This window comes from Sander lucioperca, chromosome 11 (assembly GCF_008315115.2).
Source record: "Sander lucioperca isolate FBNREF2018 chromosome 11, SLUC_FBN_1.2, whole genome shotgun sequence".
Classification (NCBI taxonomy): domain Eukaryota; kingdom Metazoa; phylum Chordata; class Actinopteri; order Perciformes; family Percidae; genus Sander; species Sander lucioperca.
This window is the reverse complement of record NC_050183.1, coordinates 37,999,108-38,014,645: the sequence shown is the minus strand read 5'-3', so window position 1 is coordinate 38,014,645 and position 15,538 is coordinate 37,999,108. Positions and strand designations below refer to the sequence as shown.

The 15,538-nt window shown below is 40.7% G+C and overlaps 2 protein-coding genes and 2 long non-coding RNA genes across 7 annotated transcripts; 2 read left to right on the top strand and 2 right to left on the bottom strand.

Moving 5' to 3' along the window:
• Positions 1–404: 404 nt before the first annotated feature.
• LOC116063459 lies at positions 405–1,208 on the bottom strand. Its single transcript, XR_004108281.2, has 2 exons — positions 953–1,208; positions 405–890 (listed from the first exon to the last, which is right to left on the bottom strand). It is a non-coding gene; the product is annotated as an uncharacterized LOC116063459 (long non-coding RNA).
• A 1,859-nt stretch (positions 1,209–3,067) lies between these two features.
• Positions 3,068–6,965, top strand: amh (anti-Mullerian hormone). 4 transcript variants are annotated; one of them, XM_036007513.1, is made up of 8 exons: positions 3,068–3,317; positions 3,354–3,373; positions 3,481–3,744; positions 3,828–4,003; positions 4,110–4,221; positions 4,309–4,408; positions 4,499–4,926; positions 5,821–6,965. In XM_036007513.1, the coding sequence occupies exons 1-8, from the start codon at positions 3,253–3,255 to the stop codon at positions 6,225–6,227; spliced, it is 1,572 nt and encodes a 523-aa protein (XP_035863406.1). In that variant the 5' UTR covers positions 3,068–3,252; the 3' UTR covers positions 6,228–6,965. The 4 variants fall into 4 exon arrangements, with proteins under 4 accessions (XP_035863406.1, XP_031174307.1, XP_031174306.1 ...); XM_031318447.2 differs by having other exon boundaries at positions 3,148–3,373; positions 5,821–6,242; positions 6,292–6,965; XM_031318446.2 differs by having other exon boundaries at positions 3,148–3,373; positions 5,821–6,245; positions 6,290–6,965.
• Positions 6,966–7,244: 279 nt separating this feature from the next.
• Positions 7,245–9,076, bottom strand: LOC116063456. The gene is made up of 5 exons (XR_004108277.2): positions 8,921–9,076; positions 8,623–8,706; positions 8,406–8,540; positions 8,154–8,230; positions 7,245–7,439 (listed from the first exon to the last, which is right to left on the bottom strand). It is a non-coding gene; the product is annotated as an uncharacterized LOC116063456 (long non-coding RNA).
• Positions 9,077–10,066: 990 nt separating this feature from the next.
• Positions 10,067–14,825, top strand: oaz1a (ornithine decarboxylase antizyme 1a). The gene is given in 6 exon segments (XM_031318448.2): positions 10,067–10,252; positions 13,026–13,083; positions 13,085–13,171; positions 13,267–13,442; positions 13,857–13,942; positions 14,218–14,825. Coding segments are annotated over 6 exon segments (657 nt in total). The 5' UTR covers positions 10,067–10,133; the 3' UTR covers positions 14,349–14,825.
• The last annotated feature ends 713 nt before the right edge of the window (positions 14,826–15,538 follow it).

Sequence of the window (15,538 nt, the reverse complement as noted above, 5' to 3'; positions counted from 1 at the left end):
TTTCCACATTTTGTCACATTACCAACCACAAATGTAAATGCATTTCATTGGGATTTCATGTGATAGACCAACACAAAGCGGCGCGTAATTGTGAAGTGGAAGGAAAATGATACATGGTTTTCAATTTTTTTTTTTACAAATAAACTAAAAAGTGTGGCGTGCAAAAGTATTCAGCCCCCTTTACTCTGATAGCCCTAAATAAAATCCAGTGCAACCAACTGCCTTCAGAAGTCACCTAATTAGTAGCTAGAGTCCACCTGTGTGTAATCTAATCTCAGTAGAAATACAGCTGTTCTGTGAAGGCCTCAGAGGTTTGTTAGAGTGAACATTAGTGAGCAAACCGCATCATGAAGCCCAAGGAACATACCAGACAGGTCAGGGATAAAGTTGCGGAGACGTTTAAAGCAGGGTTAGGTTGTAAAAAATATATCCCAAGCTTTGAACATCTCACGGAGCACTGTTCAATCCATCATCCGAAAATGGAAAGAGTATGGCACAACTGCAAACCTACCAAGACGTGGCCGTCCACCTAAACTGACAGGCCGGGCAAGGAGAGCATTGATCAGAGAAGCAGCCAAGAGGCCCATGGTAACTCTGGAGGAGCTGCAGAGATCCACAGCTCAGGTGGGAGAATCTGTCCACAGGACAACTATCAGTTGTGCACTCCACAATTCGGGCCTTTGTGGAAGAGTGGCAAGAAGAAAGCCATTGTTGGAACAAAGCCATAAGAAGTCCCGTTTGCAGCTTGCCACAAGCCAGATGGGGGACACAGCAAACGTGGAGGAAGGTGCTCTGGTCAGATGAGACCAAAATTGAATTTTTCGGCCTAAATGCAAAACGCTATGTGTTGCGGGAAAACTAACACTGCACATCACCCTGAACACACCATCCTCACCGTGAAACATGGTGGTGGCAGCATCATGCTGTGGGGATGCCTTTCTTCAGCAGGCACAGGGAAGCTGGTCAGAGTTGATGGGAAGATAGATGGAGCCAAATACAGGGCAATCTTAGAAGAAAACCTGTTAGAGTCTGCAAAAGACTTGAGAGCGGAGGTTCACCTTCCAGCAGGACAACGACCTGATCAAAGCAAAGCATATTCATGTATTAGAATGGCCCAGTCAAAGTCCAGACCTAAATCCAATTGAGAATCTCTGGCAAGACTTGAAAATTGCTGTTCACAGACGCTTTCCATCCAATCTGACTGTGCTTGAGCTGCACACCACACTTTTCAGTTTTTTATTTGTAAAAAAAAAATTAAAAACCATGTATATCATTTTCCTTCTACTTCACAATTATAAGCCACTTTGTGTTAGTCTATCACATAAAATCCCAATAAAATACATTTATGTTTTGTGCTTATAACGTGACAAAATGTGGAAAAGTTCAAGGGGTATGAATACTTTTGCATGCCTCTGTAATCTCACGTGTGTGTAGATGTGGTACCTGCCAAGAAATGTTCCACACTTTGTTAATAACATGTTACAACCATTAGAGAATAATGAACAGTTTGTGTCATTATTCACTGAAGATTTGTGATGTACAAGAATGAGCCTTGGCTTTATCTCCTGTGATATACACGGCTACTAAACAACTCGGAGGCCTTGACTGTCTGCAAAACAAGACTGCAGCTGCGAGTGTAGTGATGGGAAACAGATCTGATGTCTACGTTCCTTTCTGGGAGCAGGACTTCGCTCTATTTTCTCCTAGCAGGAATGAGAGCAGATACATTGTACACATTCATTAGGACATCCTGTTACAAAGGATATTTTTTCATTCAGCTTTATCATCACATTCCAAATGCTGCTTGACCCATCATTGTGAGCTTCCTGTTGAAGGAGAAGTTGGCCATTTTGGGAAAATAAATAAAGAGATAGATAACAAGATAGGTACCGCTCTGTCCGTTTATCAATCTTCTCATCTAACTCTCGGCAAGAAAGCAGCCGTTAAACTGGATGGTCTTTATTATCAATTTTTGTTACCAGCTGCAACAGCAACTCGGGTGTTGTTTTTCACCTTGAGAAGGTGAAAGTGAGAGGCAAGGGAGTGAGTTTGAGCGCTTTTTGTTGGCAGACATTACAGAGTAACATTGTAATGCAGCAGATAATAGCCTGCAGGTCAGACTGGAGGCCTAGGGAGCAGATGGCACCTGCTGCCATTCATTGAAGGTGACAACAAGCCCATGTCAGGTCCTAGTGTGTGTGTGTGTGTGTATGTATGTCATGGCCAAATGTGGCCCTGGAGACACCTAACGTTATAGTGGGAACTACCACAGAAGCAAATTTGTCAACGTTATAGCGTGACTGCATCTTGCACAAAACGTTACAGGTGTGTAGTTGAGATCAAAATGGAGGCTGAGTTTGAAAATGGGTGTGGTCCAAGCAAGGGCGCCAAAGGTAATGGGCTGGGAAGTAGGGTGTGGTCTCTGGTCTACATTTAACTTTAATATTATAAATATTTGCCATACATCCATGAAGGATTAGAACACCCCTCATCTCTTTAGTTTTAGACAGTGAAAGGTTCATGATGACGTTATAAGAAGTGAACTCTATAATCCTGAAACCTCCCTTGATGTGTGTGCCCACCCTCATTAGTCAACAGACAGGGAGGTTCAATGTGTCAACCAACAAAACTGCTTTTTATTTGCCTTTTATTTTTCCCGTGTTACCTGACTAACCTGCTTTCATGAGGTTACAAAAGCACATTTCTGTGCAGGAAACAATGTGGCGGGGGCCAAGGCCCCTTCCTTACTTTCTCGCCCGCTTCTTCCGGCGCCCTTGCTCGGGCCACACCCATTTTCGAATTCAGCTTTCATTTTGATCTCAACCACACACCTCTAAAGTTTTGTGACTGTTTCTTGCACGGTTGTGATGCCATTGCAGTGACAAAAATCTGTCGACAGACAGACAGACAGACAGACAGACACACACCTGGCAAAGTACTTAAATCTGCTTCTGTGGTAGTTCCTGCTATAACATTAGGTGTCTCAAGGACCACATTTGCCATGATGATACACACACAGACACGCACACACATGCACACACACACACACACACACACACACACACACACACACACACACACACACACACAGAGACTTACAAGGTGATCACCAAGGACACATGATATTCCTATTTGGGCAGCGTGTTTGTGAGAAGCGAAGGTGGGACAATATAACGCCCTTCCTCATGAGCTATTCAAAACAAGCGATTGAGAACGGTCTGACCACACAGGCACATGTACAGACATTGAAGTATGTTGTTTTTGAATGTCTTCTACTGTGGAGCGTTGATGCTCTGCTGCACCAGGCTGTGTGTGGCCCTGCATGTCTCCCATGGACAGCAGCTGATCCCAGACCACCACCCCCCACTGACAGGTCAGTGCTTTTTTTTATTGTTTGCATTTGGTTTCTGTTTCTAGCTTTAATCTGTTTTTCAGTGTTTAATGTACAGTATTTCTTTTCTTTTTCTTTTTTAAATGCAGAGCACACCTTCCCACCAACAGAGACCTCATCAGCTTCCACAGTCTTTCATCATGTCTTTCACAATGCACCATGCTTTGTGGATGACATATTCGCAGTGTTGTGTGAAGGTGTTGGGAGCGACGGTGAACTCACAAACCGCACTTTGACTCAGTTTGGAATCTGCACAGGATCTGATAGCTTATCAGACTCAGTCTTATTACAGCTTGCTAAGGAAACAAGCAGAAACCAGATAAATAGATTGGAGGTTTTGCATCCAACTGGAGGTATCAGTGCTCTCTGATTGCATTACATTTTTGTTTGAATGTTGTTTTTTTTATCTCACGACATGTCTTGTTTTCTCCATCAGTGCTCTTGGCAGAGGAAGATAAGAGAGGAATGCTCACGTTGACCTTTGACCTCCCACAGTCTCCTTTGATCAAGCTGAACCCTGTGCTGCTCTTGGCGTATGAAAGTCCCCTCACTGTGACCGGAGGAAACCTGGATGTCACTTTCAATAGTCAGTGGCTGCATCCCAACACACAGGTAAAGAAAGGCCTCGGCAAAGGAAACTGCCCTGAAGTTCCTAAATCTGTTACATGATGTCGTCACAGATATTACAGTTGCTTCCCTGTTTTTGTTTTTTTTCTAGTCTGTGTGCATTTCAGGAGAAACGCAGTACATAATGCTGACAGGAAAAGCATCAGAGGCCAACATTCACCAGAACTGGAGGATTTCTGTCGAGACAAAAAACCCTGATATGAGTAAGACATGATATGAGTAAGGGTTAGGGTTATGGAATATACTTTCTTGTTTCATGTGCACTCTCCTCACATTTCCTCTCTTTGCAGACCAAAGCCTAAAAGACATCCTTATTGGTGGAAAATCAGGAAGTAACATCAGCATGACTCCACTTCTGCTTTTCTCTGGGGAAAGAGGAACTGATACAAGGTTGTTTTGTTTTTCTTGTTCCCTATTGAAATGTTAGCAGACTTATTGTTTGAGTGATGCTCATAAACATTTTTTTACTCTCTTTCCCAGTTATACACACACTTCAGGTTCATCCCCGGCCTCTTCACAGACCTCCTTCCTCTGCGAGCTGAAGCGGTTCCTGGGTGACGTCCTGCCTCAGGAGCTGCCTGAGTCCCCTCCGCTCCAGCTGAACTCCTTACAGTCCCTGCCTCCTCTGACACTAGGCTTATCCTCCAGTGACACCTTGCTGGCAGGACTGATCAACTCCTCTTCCCAAACCATTTTCTCCTTCAATAGCTGGGGCTCCATGTTTCAGGTGCATCGTGGAGAATTGGCCTTATCTCCTGCACTGCTGGAGGAGCTCAGGCAGAGGTTGGAGCAGAGTGTGATAAAGATGATGGAGTTAATACGGGAGGAGGAGGTGGGTCACAGAGCCATGGCGAGGCTAGGAAGGCTCAAAGAACTCAGTGCGTTTCCAAAGGAAGAACCGGCAGCAGGTGATGTGTACAAGAAAGCAGTCGTCTCTGGTTGTTCGCAACATTTTTTGTCAGATTTACCCCCACACAGCCCTGCCAGATAAACTCAAGTACCCCACGCCATGTTCCAAATGTGTTTATTTGAACTGATTTTAAAGTGGATTTATATATTAATGTTACATTGGTACAATATTGTTTTCATACAATTGGTCTGTCAATTTTAAGGTTGGTTTAAGTTTGCATTCATACCACTTGTAGTGACAGCTAGGTGAATGTTTTAACCATTTATTTATTACTTTAACTATTTAAATTGTTTATCCACTAGGCCATATTTTAAGTTATTTTTAGTCATTTATCTTTTACTTTTACTATTATATATTATATATTTTACTATTTATTCATTACTTTCAGTTAACACTTTTATATTTTTTTTAGCTATTTCAATTTATCCACTACTTTGGCTAACTATTTCAATGTATAGACTACTTTTAGGTAACATTTTTCATTTATCCACTACTTTTAGCTATTTATTTCAATTTATCCACTACTTTTAGCTATTTATTTCAATTTATCTACTACTTTTAGCTACTTTAACTATCTATTTTTAATTTATCCACTACTTTTAGCTAACTATTTCAAATCCATTGCCTTTAGTGATGCTAACTCAACTACTTTTTATGCACTCTTAATCACAACATGTGGATCTTAAAACCAAATGAAATTTCTATTTTATCAAATTAGTTGAGCTAGTTCCACACACCACCTGCAGAAGTAGCCCCTGCTTGGTTATCACAGTCCTAAAGCACTGTAGACTTGCATTATGAATTAGACTATATGACATACATTTAGATTTCTTTGGTATCACAATCCTGTATTACCACTTTTTAACTGATGCTTCTGTTACCTCTATAACAGGAGAGAGCCAGTACCGGGCATTTCTTCTGCTGAAGGCCCTGCAGACGGTGGCCCGTGCATATGAGTTGCAGAGAGGACTGCGGGCCACCAGAGCTGGCTCCAACAACCCAGAGGGGGGCAACATATGTGGGCTGAGGAGCCTCACTGTGTCTCTTATAAAGATTCTTACAGGTCCAAACACTGCCAACATCAACAACTGCCATGGCTTTTGTGCTTTCCCCCTGTCCAATCCCAACAACCATGCCATCCTGCTCAACTCCCACATTGGGAGTGGGAATGTGGACGAGCGGGCGCCGTGTTGTGTGCCTGTGGCCTACGAAGACCTGGAGGTGGTGAACTTCGACAATCATGGGACTTCCATTACCATTCAACCAAATATGGTGGCAAAAGAGTGCGGATGCCGCTAAATCTGTTTTCTTCTTGGAGTGTAGTTAGTTGTGACTCAAAAGATATTTTACATATTTAACAGTCACTTCCCATGGCCTGTTTGACTTTTGCTGGCAAATGAGTGTGGGGCTCCGAGTGCTGGCAACATGAAGGGAAAGCCAAACACCGTTCATCTGCATATACCACCTACCCTACAATGACACAAAGCTGGTTGAAAATCGACAGAGTTTGCCTTTAATTGTTACTTAACTGTCATTAATTCAATCACACAGTATCAATACACTGGTAGGAAATGCACATGTTAATTCACAGACATCTCTTTAAGCTATACTTTCACATATGTAGACAATGTATTATTTGCATTATTCTCATACTTACTAACTTACTTTCTTACTACTTACTTACTACTCATTTTTATTCAAACCAAAAAAGTTAAATATGAGTATTATCATCTTCCTCTGTAAATATTTCATTTTTATTATCTAAGAAGTCATTTGAATAAAAAGCCATTGTTTATTCAGGGCAACCTCTTATCATCCATAAGACCATTTAATTAAGATTTCCGTTATCTTTGAAAACATTGTCTTACCATACAGTCATGTCACACCACTAGCCAAACTCAACCTCCCACATTAATATAAATCATTGTTCTGTACTTGTCTTAATGTCTGTATGTTTTAAAACTGTCCAAATGTCCTATGGCTTCATGTAATTTTTTATGCACCAATAAAAAAAAAGAATATATTGTTCTAAAACTACCAAATTGTTAATAACTTGATGAGTGCTGATGACAATATAAGATGATGTTACAAAGTGGCAGTGACATTTCTCGCCCGTATATAGAGGTTTACTCCTCGACGCAGCGGGCCCGGGTTCGACTCCGACCTGTGGCCCTTTGCTGCATGTCATTCCCCCTCTCTCTCCCCTTTCATGTCTTCAAAAAGAAAAGAAAAAAGATAGATTTGATTGAGTGATTTAAAATATGTATTAAATGTGATAAGCAATATAATAAGACATGTCCTGCCTGACAACTGAAATGGTGTTCTCTATAATACAAACTTTATTCAGAAACCTCTTGTTATGACAATTGATAACATGTATGTTTCGTATACAAATCATACTTTAGGTTTGGGTTTTAGGATTGCTTTGTTGCCAATCGGCTTTTTTCTTCTTCTTATCGCTCCAACTTCTTCAGATTCCCACCACCCCATGAAATTGTCCCATATGGAAATCTGGAGATAGACGGCAGGAAACAGCACAGTCTGGTTAAAAAATGGATGCCTTACATACACATTTTATACAACCACATGAAAACAGAAAATATAAGAAATATATTTATAAATGCATTTGTTTATTATACACTCACTTCAAGGATTACATTTTACATTTATCAACAGCTTTGACTGAGACAATAAATATCTGTAAACTCCCCTGGTATCTTTCAGCGCCCCTGTCTAGCTCTGGTCCCCGTTGATCATCAAGCTTTTATTTTTCCCCAAGTCCACAGGATCAAGTATTAGCTCTGCACAAATGTTGGGAAATATACCTTTGCCAATACATTGCAATGCTAATGCATTGAACTAACTAGCCTAGCATTATTCACACATAATAACCAAACCTATATTTTGCCAAGCCCATGAAGGTAGGTGGATTATTTAAAGCAAGGTTTGGCAACACAATACTGTATTAGCATATGTGCTGGCTGGTGACTACTGATCCCATTCACATTCTGCAAATAAGCTAAAATCACATGATCTCACCATTCAGTATAACATATCTTCAAACTGCACATAGACACTTAAACAAAGGCCTCCATTGATTTGTATCACTGAGTATGAATAACGGTAGAACTCTACAGAAACCTAGACAAAATCAACATAACCCTTTTAATGGCTCAGCATAGAAACCAATAGGCCTAGGCTACCTGCATTGGAGATAGACAATACCTGTAGTATTGAACCATCCTGTAGACTTCCAAAGAAAGACCTTATACCTGTCTCCTCAACAAAGGAATCCATTGCATCTAGAAAACAAAGAGTTTATGATAACACAGAAGCCAACAGCCAATGAGTTTGGTATTAAAAATAATAGAATAATACACTGAAGCAGCAGAAGTAGAGTGTCTATATACCATGCATGTTGCATAATTCTGCAATAATGCCGAAACAAACTTTCTGTGACATAATTACAGAACTCACCGTGCAGTTCACTGACCCCTGAGCTCACAAGCAGTACAACCAGTGCAAGCACTAAGCAGCGGTTCATAGTGAATCCTTTCCATGGATTTGGAACATCACTCAAATTTTCGATGGACAGAATACGGTCATAAGACACTATGGACAAATACAAACCAGTCAGACGCTAGTTGCTATAGAATTCACTTGGCTGGTTGTTTAGGACGGTTGTATGTCTTACTTATGATGTTTTCAGATGTTCCAACTCTGGCTCCTTAAGTCCTGTAGGTTGAGGTTTAAATTTAAAGCTGGATCCAAAAAAAGGCTGTACGTTAAGATGAGGAATTCAGTTTTTGTCAAGCATGAATGTTTTTAACAAAGTATATGTGCCTGTGTGCACAGTCTTTCAGACTGCCCTGTGTATCATATACCAACATAGGACAGCTTAAAATAGTCACCTGCAGCTAGTTGAAAAAGACAAATATACATTTAAAGACTTTAGTTTTATGTGAACCTCTGAACAGGAAAAAGAAACTTACCTTCAGTTGTATTTCACCACTGAAGTGAAGGGTAATATGGTTGTGTTAATGGTGATTTCTGTTTTGCAGGCACCAGAGACGGTGTTAAACACACCCTGCACCATGCTCCTTTGCTCCTCGATTGACAGGCACAGATGAGAGTTGTTGAAAAAAGGAAAATGACATTCATAGCGTGTACTGAGACTGTTCATACTTACCAGCAGTAATGCTATTGGTGGACAAATGTGACTAGCATTGGCTTATATTTCACTGATAAGAAAAATAGATGCCAGATGGGATGAAATAATGAATCTATTAATCTAGCCCTGTTGGGAAAGAACAAAATGGGGCTACTCTTTTAGTTTTTTACATCTTACCAGGGTGTTTAGTACTAGTAGAAAGTGAGAGGTGGAAGTACATTTACCCATGTACTGTACTTAGGTACAAATTTGAGGTACTGAGGTAGTACTTATACTTCTGATACATTACATTTCAGAAGGAAATACTGTACTTTATTAGCTATTTAAGAGCTAGTTTACAAATTAAGATTTTACATTTAAAAAAGTAAACACACAACACATGATGAGCTTATAAAACATACAATTTAAAGATTAAACTACCCAACAGTATGTGAAATAGCTAAAATTAGCTCCATCTCCACCAGCTACAGTAAAATGCTGCTTACACATTAAAGCAACACTAGAGCACTTTTCCCACTTTTATGCATTATGTTTGTGTTTCAACGCCATCCAGCCACCGTGGCCGTGGGTCGGGACTGCGTTATCAGCGGTAACCGCCGTGCACCGCTGTATGAGCACCGCTTTCCTGCGCATGCCTGGCCCGGGTAGTGCGCAGTGCAGAGCAGCAGTGAGCCAGTGGGTCATGAACACAATGGGAGGTTAATGCATGCACTAATGCACATGCAGCTGGCTGACTAGCAAAACACAAGCTCGGATTACAACACACACAGAGTGTGACTTAATTCCCTGCTCAGGACACCATTACTAACAAATATTTTTTTTTGCTCCTATATTAATGTTCTGAATGTCCTATTATATAGCACCTTTAAATTTAAAATGTTAGTAATGGGACTCATTAAGTGCGTCATATTTTCACAGTAATACGTCATGGTGGACAGGACACTCCCCTCACAAATACTGCAGCCAGCAGCTCTGAGCCCATTATTAGCGAAGGGGAGAGGATAGAGCCAGCAGCTGGTGTGGACGCTGGCCGGATGGTTAAATCTAACCTACAGACGATTTTGAATAGTCATTGTTTTGTTAGAGAAAAAGAGAGAAACTTATCCGAGATGCCTGTTATTGAGCAATCCAGTAATAAACCTGAAAGTGAAAGGTATGTTGTTGTAGTTGTGAATTGTTATAAGCTAACAAGCTAAGCTAAATTTAAAAACCGCGGCCTAGCTAAGAGATACGGTATATTTCCAGGAGTGGCTAGTTAGTACTATTCACCGTGTTTCTTGTTTACAAACCAGCACTATTTATTCTAATTAACGTCTCCAAAATACATTGTCAGTCGCGTTTGGTTTGATACATTTTCATAAAACGTCTTAAAAAATTACCGTAAATTACAGAACTGTATTATGACATTTACTTAACATTGGTATTCAGCAAATGGACAAAATCATAATCTAGCTACGTGTTGGCTTAGCTAGCTGGCTAGCTAACTGTAGCAGTAGCGTTAGCTAGCAGTAGCGTTAGCTGAGGGCTAAGTTAGCGCTTACAGCTACGTTAGCTAGTTAGCTACATCACGGATGTTTTCATATTTTTGGCGTTTCAGTGAAAACCATCAGCGATAATAACACAATATTTTGATTGTATTTCACATTGTATGTAACGTTAGTCTTGAAAAAAATGCAGGGTGCTCTAAAAATGTTTATACGGTTATGTAAAGTTAGCGTGTTGCTAACCAACGTAGTTAAAAATGATGGCTGAATTTATCATTTGTGGCTTCACGGCTTGTTTTTTTTCCATTTCGCCCTCGAGCTCAGGTGCTAGCGAGCTTTGACATTTTGTAACGACGAAAAGGGTTGGCTAGAAGAACCAATTTTGTTTACAACGGGGCAGTCAGTCGAGATGGTTATTAAACATTTAGCTAAAGTAACCTTTGCTATGTGTTATCTATCTAACGTAGTATTATATTAACCATTGTGGGGGGGTTTGCCAGCCAATGGACTCCGGAGACGGCTTGTTTGCTGTTTCACTTCCAAATGAATGTAGTAATTACAATAATAATAATGGACATGCGGGGGGGTATAACGCCTGGAAATATGTGTCAGGATTTTAAACAACTTGTGAGCGATTAGCATGGGTGTGGATTTATATAATTCGTGTCCTGACAAGATTTTGTCGAGCTCTATGGTGTAATGAAGGACTCGTAGGAAATTTCCACTGCACTGCGAAGGGGGGTGGTATGGGTAATTTTGAGACCAGTGATGACCTATTGTACACAGAAGATATTCCTTGTTAAATCGATATATTATTATTTTCACTCTCTGTATTCCCAGAATATTTTTGGCTTTTATGGCAACAAAAGCATAGATGCTGTTGTTTAACACTCCGATGGTAGATTGTTGGAGTTTGTGTAAAATATGTTAAGAGAATTAAATGTTTTCTCTCCATAAGCCATAGCTATTTTAGACACCAGCAGGTGCCCTTTTAAACTCAATATCTTTTACAGCTACTGACCCTATGGTCTACTTTGAGGTGAGGCTAGCGTAGCAGCACATTGTCCATCTAAAGCAAGAGCACTTTCCCTAAATACTTAAATTATGATATCCCCCTAGAGATGAGTGTCTTTTACATGATGTCATACATGACAAAGGTGCTCTTATGCAAGCAGGAGTTTGAGAGACTCATCACTCATGTGACCAGAGCAGCTGTCTTTGCCAAGACAACCTGGGGCGTCAGTGTGTTGCTGCCTGCTGTAGGGGATTTCAAATAATGCTGTTAAGTGAATGGAGACGTTGATTGAAAGTCTTATGCTGCTTTATTTCTAATGCAGGAAGAGGACGCATTCAAGTTTTTATGTAATGATGATTATTGGCTATTTTACATAATCCAATAATGGGATTTAGGAACAACTTGTGTTAGTTTGCGGTCTCCAATGCGTTGCAAAATCAGGCAATAGGTTGGATATTGCATATTGACTTGGTTAGCCCGAGTTATGGGACTGACAATGGTTTTCATTTGGTTTTCACACATCGGCTCCACATACAGCACAGCAGTGGCATTTGCGTAAGAGGGCACCTGTGAGTGTCTCAGAGCGTTTGTGTCGCTGTGGCAGCGCTGCGGTAATGGGTTGTGTTCCCTATATGAGCTCTGAGAACAGGCATCCTCACAACACTGTTAATGTATGCAGACACACACACACACACACACACACACATACACACATCTGCGCTTGTAAGCCAAGCTAATTCTATAGAGCACTTTGACTGGCCTCTGAATTAAAATGGCTGATCTCACTCACTAAACTGATGTTGGTCCGTTGTAAACTGGAGCAGCGCGGTTAGTGCAGCAGGGCTAAATTAGGCTAATGGTTAGACAAATCTGGCAGCCTTCCTCTAAGAATCATGTGACAAGCTTAAAGTTACCCCACCAAGGCACCCAAATCTGTTTTAGGAAGTTGGATGTCACTCTTCTTACAGGAACAATGGATTTTTCCACATGGTGCAGTCATGATGATCGTGACTTTGTGAGATGAAAACAGAACTTGCCTTGAGGGGTTGTGGTGAATATTTGACTGAAAGTTGACTTAGTAGATGTTAATAGGTCATCAGCAATGTGGTAGTGTAACATAAATGGCTCCTGCTTCCTGTCTGTTAATTTAATGTGCACAAGTCAACTCATCATAACCATCTGTGCCTAAGATTAGAACAGTTACTGATTGAACTGTGCCCACCAGCCTTTCATTTTTTAAGACTTACTCAACTTTAGCAAATGTTTTACTGTAATTTCAGAGATTAATTACTCAACAGTTTGTGTGTGTGTGTGTGTGTGTAGCCCTCTGTTTATATTGGGCATTTGGTAGCAGAACCTCCAGTGAATACTCCACTTATAATGGCTCCTTCTGTGTGTGTGTTTGTTTCGCGCTCCAGTATCTCCAGTCCTAGGAGGTGCTCCCGCTGTTGCAGTAACCAGTGTCCGGGGCCTCTGTGGTGCTCCTGATGCCCCTCACCCACCCCTGAAGATCCCAGGTGGGCGAGGGAATGACCAGCGGGATCGCAATCTTTCAGCTAAGCTATTCTATTCTGTGAGTTATACCACTTTTAAAATATGATATATTTTGCAATTGTAAATGTATTGTTGGTGTCATCTAAAATGAATGTCCTTCTCTCTGTCCTCTAGGATACACAGTTGCTGGTTCTTGAGGAGCCTCCCCCTGCCAACGGGAGAGTGCGCTTCTTGCTCTTTGAGCCCCGTCGCTCTGAGGGCAAGCACTGTGTCTGGAGGGCGGCGCTGAAAGGAGGGAACCTTTATGTTGAAATCCCTCCTGGAGCTTTGCCCGAGGGCAGCAAAGACAGGTCAGCAGGCCAAACTTGTAATTAAAAGAAAGATGTCTTGTTGTTATGGTTGGAAGAAAACGGAAGGTAAAATATTGATTCATTTCAAATAAAACAAATGAATTCAAACATTGTCAAATGCCAAAGTAAAAACAGACCTGTTTGATGGGCTGTTGTATAAAAATAAAACTCGTATGTCAATGTAAAACTCACTTAATAATTTGTAAAAGAAAATGCCCGATTGAACAGAAAAGTGACTCATGTCCAGTTATAGGTCTCAACCCTTTGGGTAATGGTGTTAAGATCTGCCTTTATGATCGGATGCAGTTTATCGAAATGTGCTTAGACCAGCATGAATAATTATTTTCCTCTGAAATTCATTAGCATCCCTCCTTTAATACATTAACACTTTTTGTTTGCTTTGCTTCTTCACAGTTTTGCCCTTCTGCTGGAATTTGCAGAAGAGCAGCTGCAAGTTGATCACGTGTTTATCTGTTTTCATAAGAGCCGTGACGATAGAGGTGAGGCATCTTTTATTTGATTTCTTGGAACTGTTAAACGCATGAATACACAAACACTGACGTAGCACCAGCAATTTAAATCTGAACTATTTTAATAGTTGAGCATAATTGAAATGTACAGTAATACTAAAGACATCCAAAAAATACATGTTTAGAAAATATTTAGTAATTTTTCTTGGGAATTAGACAGGATCGGGCGCTCCAGCGAAAACGTCAGTCCTCCCAGATGTCAAGTCATAGAAATTTATATGCGTTTCCATTTTGTCTCTCCTCAGCAACCCTGCTGCGTACATTCAGTTTCCTGGGCTTTGAGATTGTGAGACCGGGTCATCCCCTCGTCCCCCCCCGCCCTGACGCTTTCTTCATGGTTTACAGCATCGAGCGAGACTCCTCTGATGATGATTAAATGACGCTGAGCAGTTACAACCGTTTGTTGCTCTCATTTCAGTCCATACCCACACATCTTTAGTTCAGTATGGTTGAGGTTTCCTTTTTGTTTGTTTTACCTTTACCTACTATGTGCTGTGTTTCATTGATATTGCACTAGGGTAAGATGTTAATATACCAGGAATGTAAAGCAAGCGCCCACGTAATATCCGGGCATTGTGTCCTCACCGCTGTATTACTTTCCATGATGTGTAGTGTGCTGACCTCCTATTATCTCTCCCTGAACACCCTGACGATCATCTCCACAGTGTAATATTTATGATCAATTTAAATCCATCTTACTCGTGAAAGTAGATATGTTTCAGTAACTATTAGTTGTTTCTCCTGTTTTAAATTGATTTTTTTTAAATTTGTGCATGATTTTGATTTGTTGCTTTTGATTCACTTGATAGAAATCTGCATGTTGTAACTACTAAATAAAAGTGCTCACCCAAGAGAGTGGCATCTGTGGTCTTGTTGAAATCATACAGACATGCAGCCTGTAAGAGTTCAGGTCTCGCTATGCTTAGAAGAAACTAGGCCATACGATGTGTTGTCTGACAGCGTCTAAAGGAAAAAGGGTTCACACCAGGTACAAATGGCCACACTTGACGGAGTTTGCTGTCACTCTGGCTACATTCATGGTGTTGAAGTCATTTATACAATAAAGTAGTTGTGTAAAGAATGGATAAAAAAAAAAATGCTTAAGATAAGTTAAGGCCTTACTTTCACACCTCTGCACATCTTTCCATCTGCTGTGTAAAGTGAGCTTAATTGTCTATTAAATTAGAAAAATTGATGGATCAATTCTGATGTTGGAAAGAGGATTTCAGATGATGCTAATTGGTCCAAAAACACTTCCTTTAGCCCTATTCGCACGAGACTAGTATTACCAGGGGACCTCTTGGGAAATAGAAATTACCCCCTCAAGTCTGTTTTGTGCAGTGCATTCACACATAAGCGAAGTCTGTATTTTACTCAAATTTACTGACGTTATCCCGTGGATAAGATGTCAATGCTCTTGTCAAAACATTTAATCTATAATTGACAATACGGCCACAACTCACCGAAATGCTGATTCGCACGGGACTAATATCACGTGACCTCTGTGTTTGGCGAACTATAGTAGGTAGTTTGCAGTGGAATTTTTATTTGATGAATTACGGACAT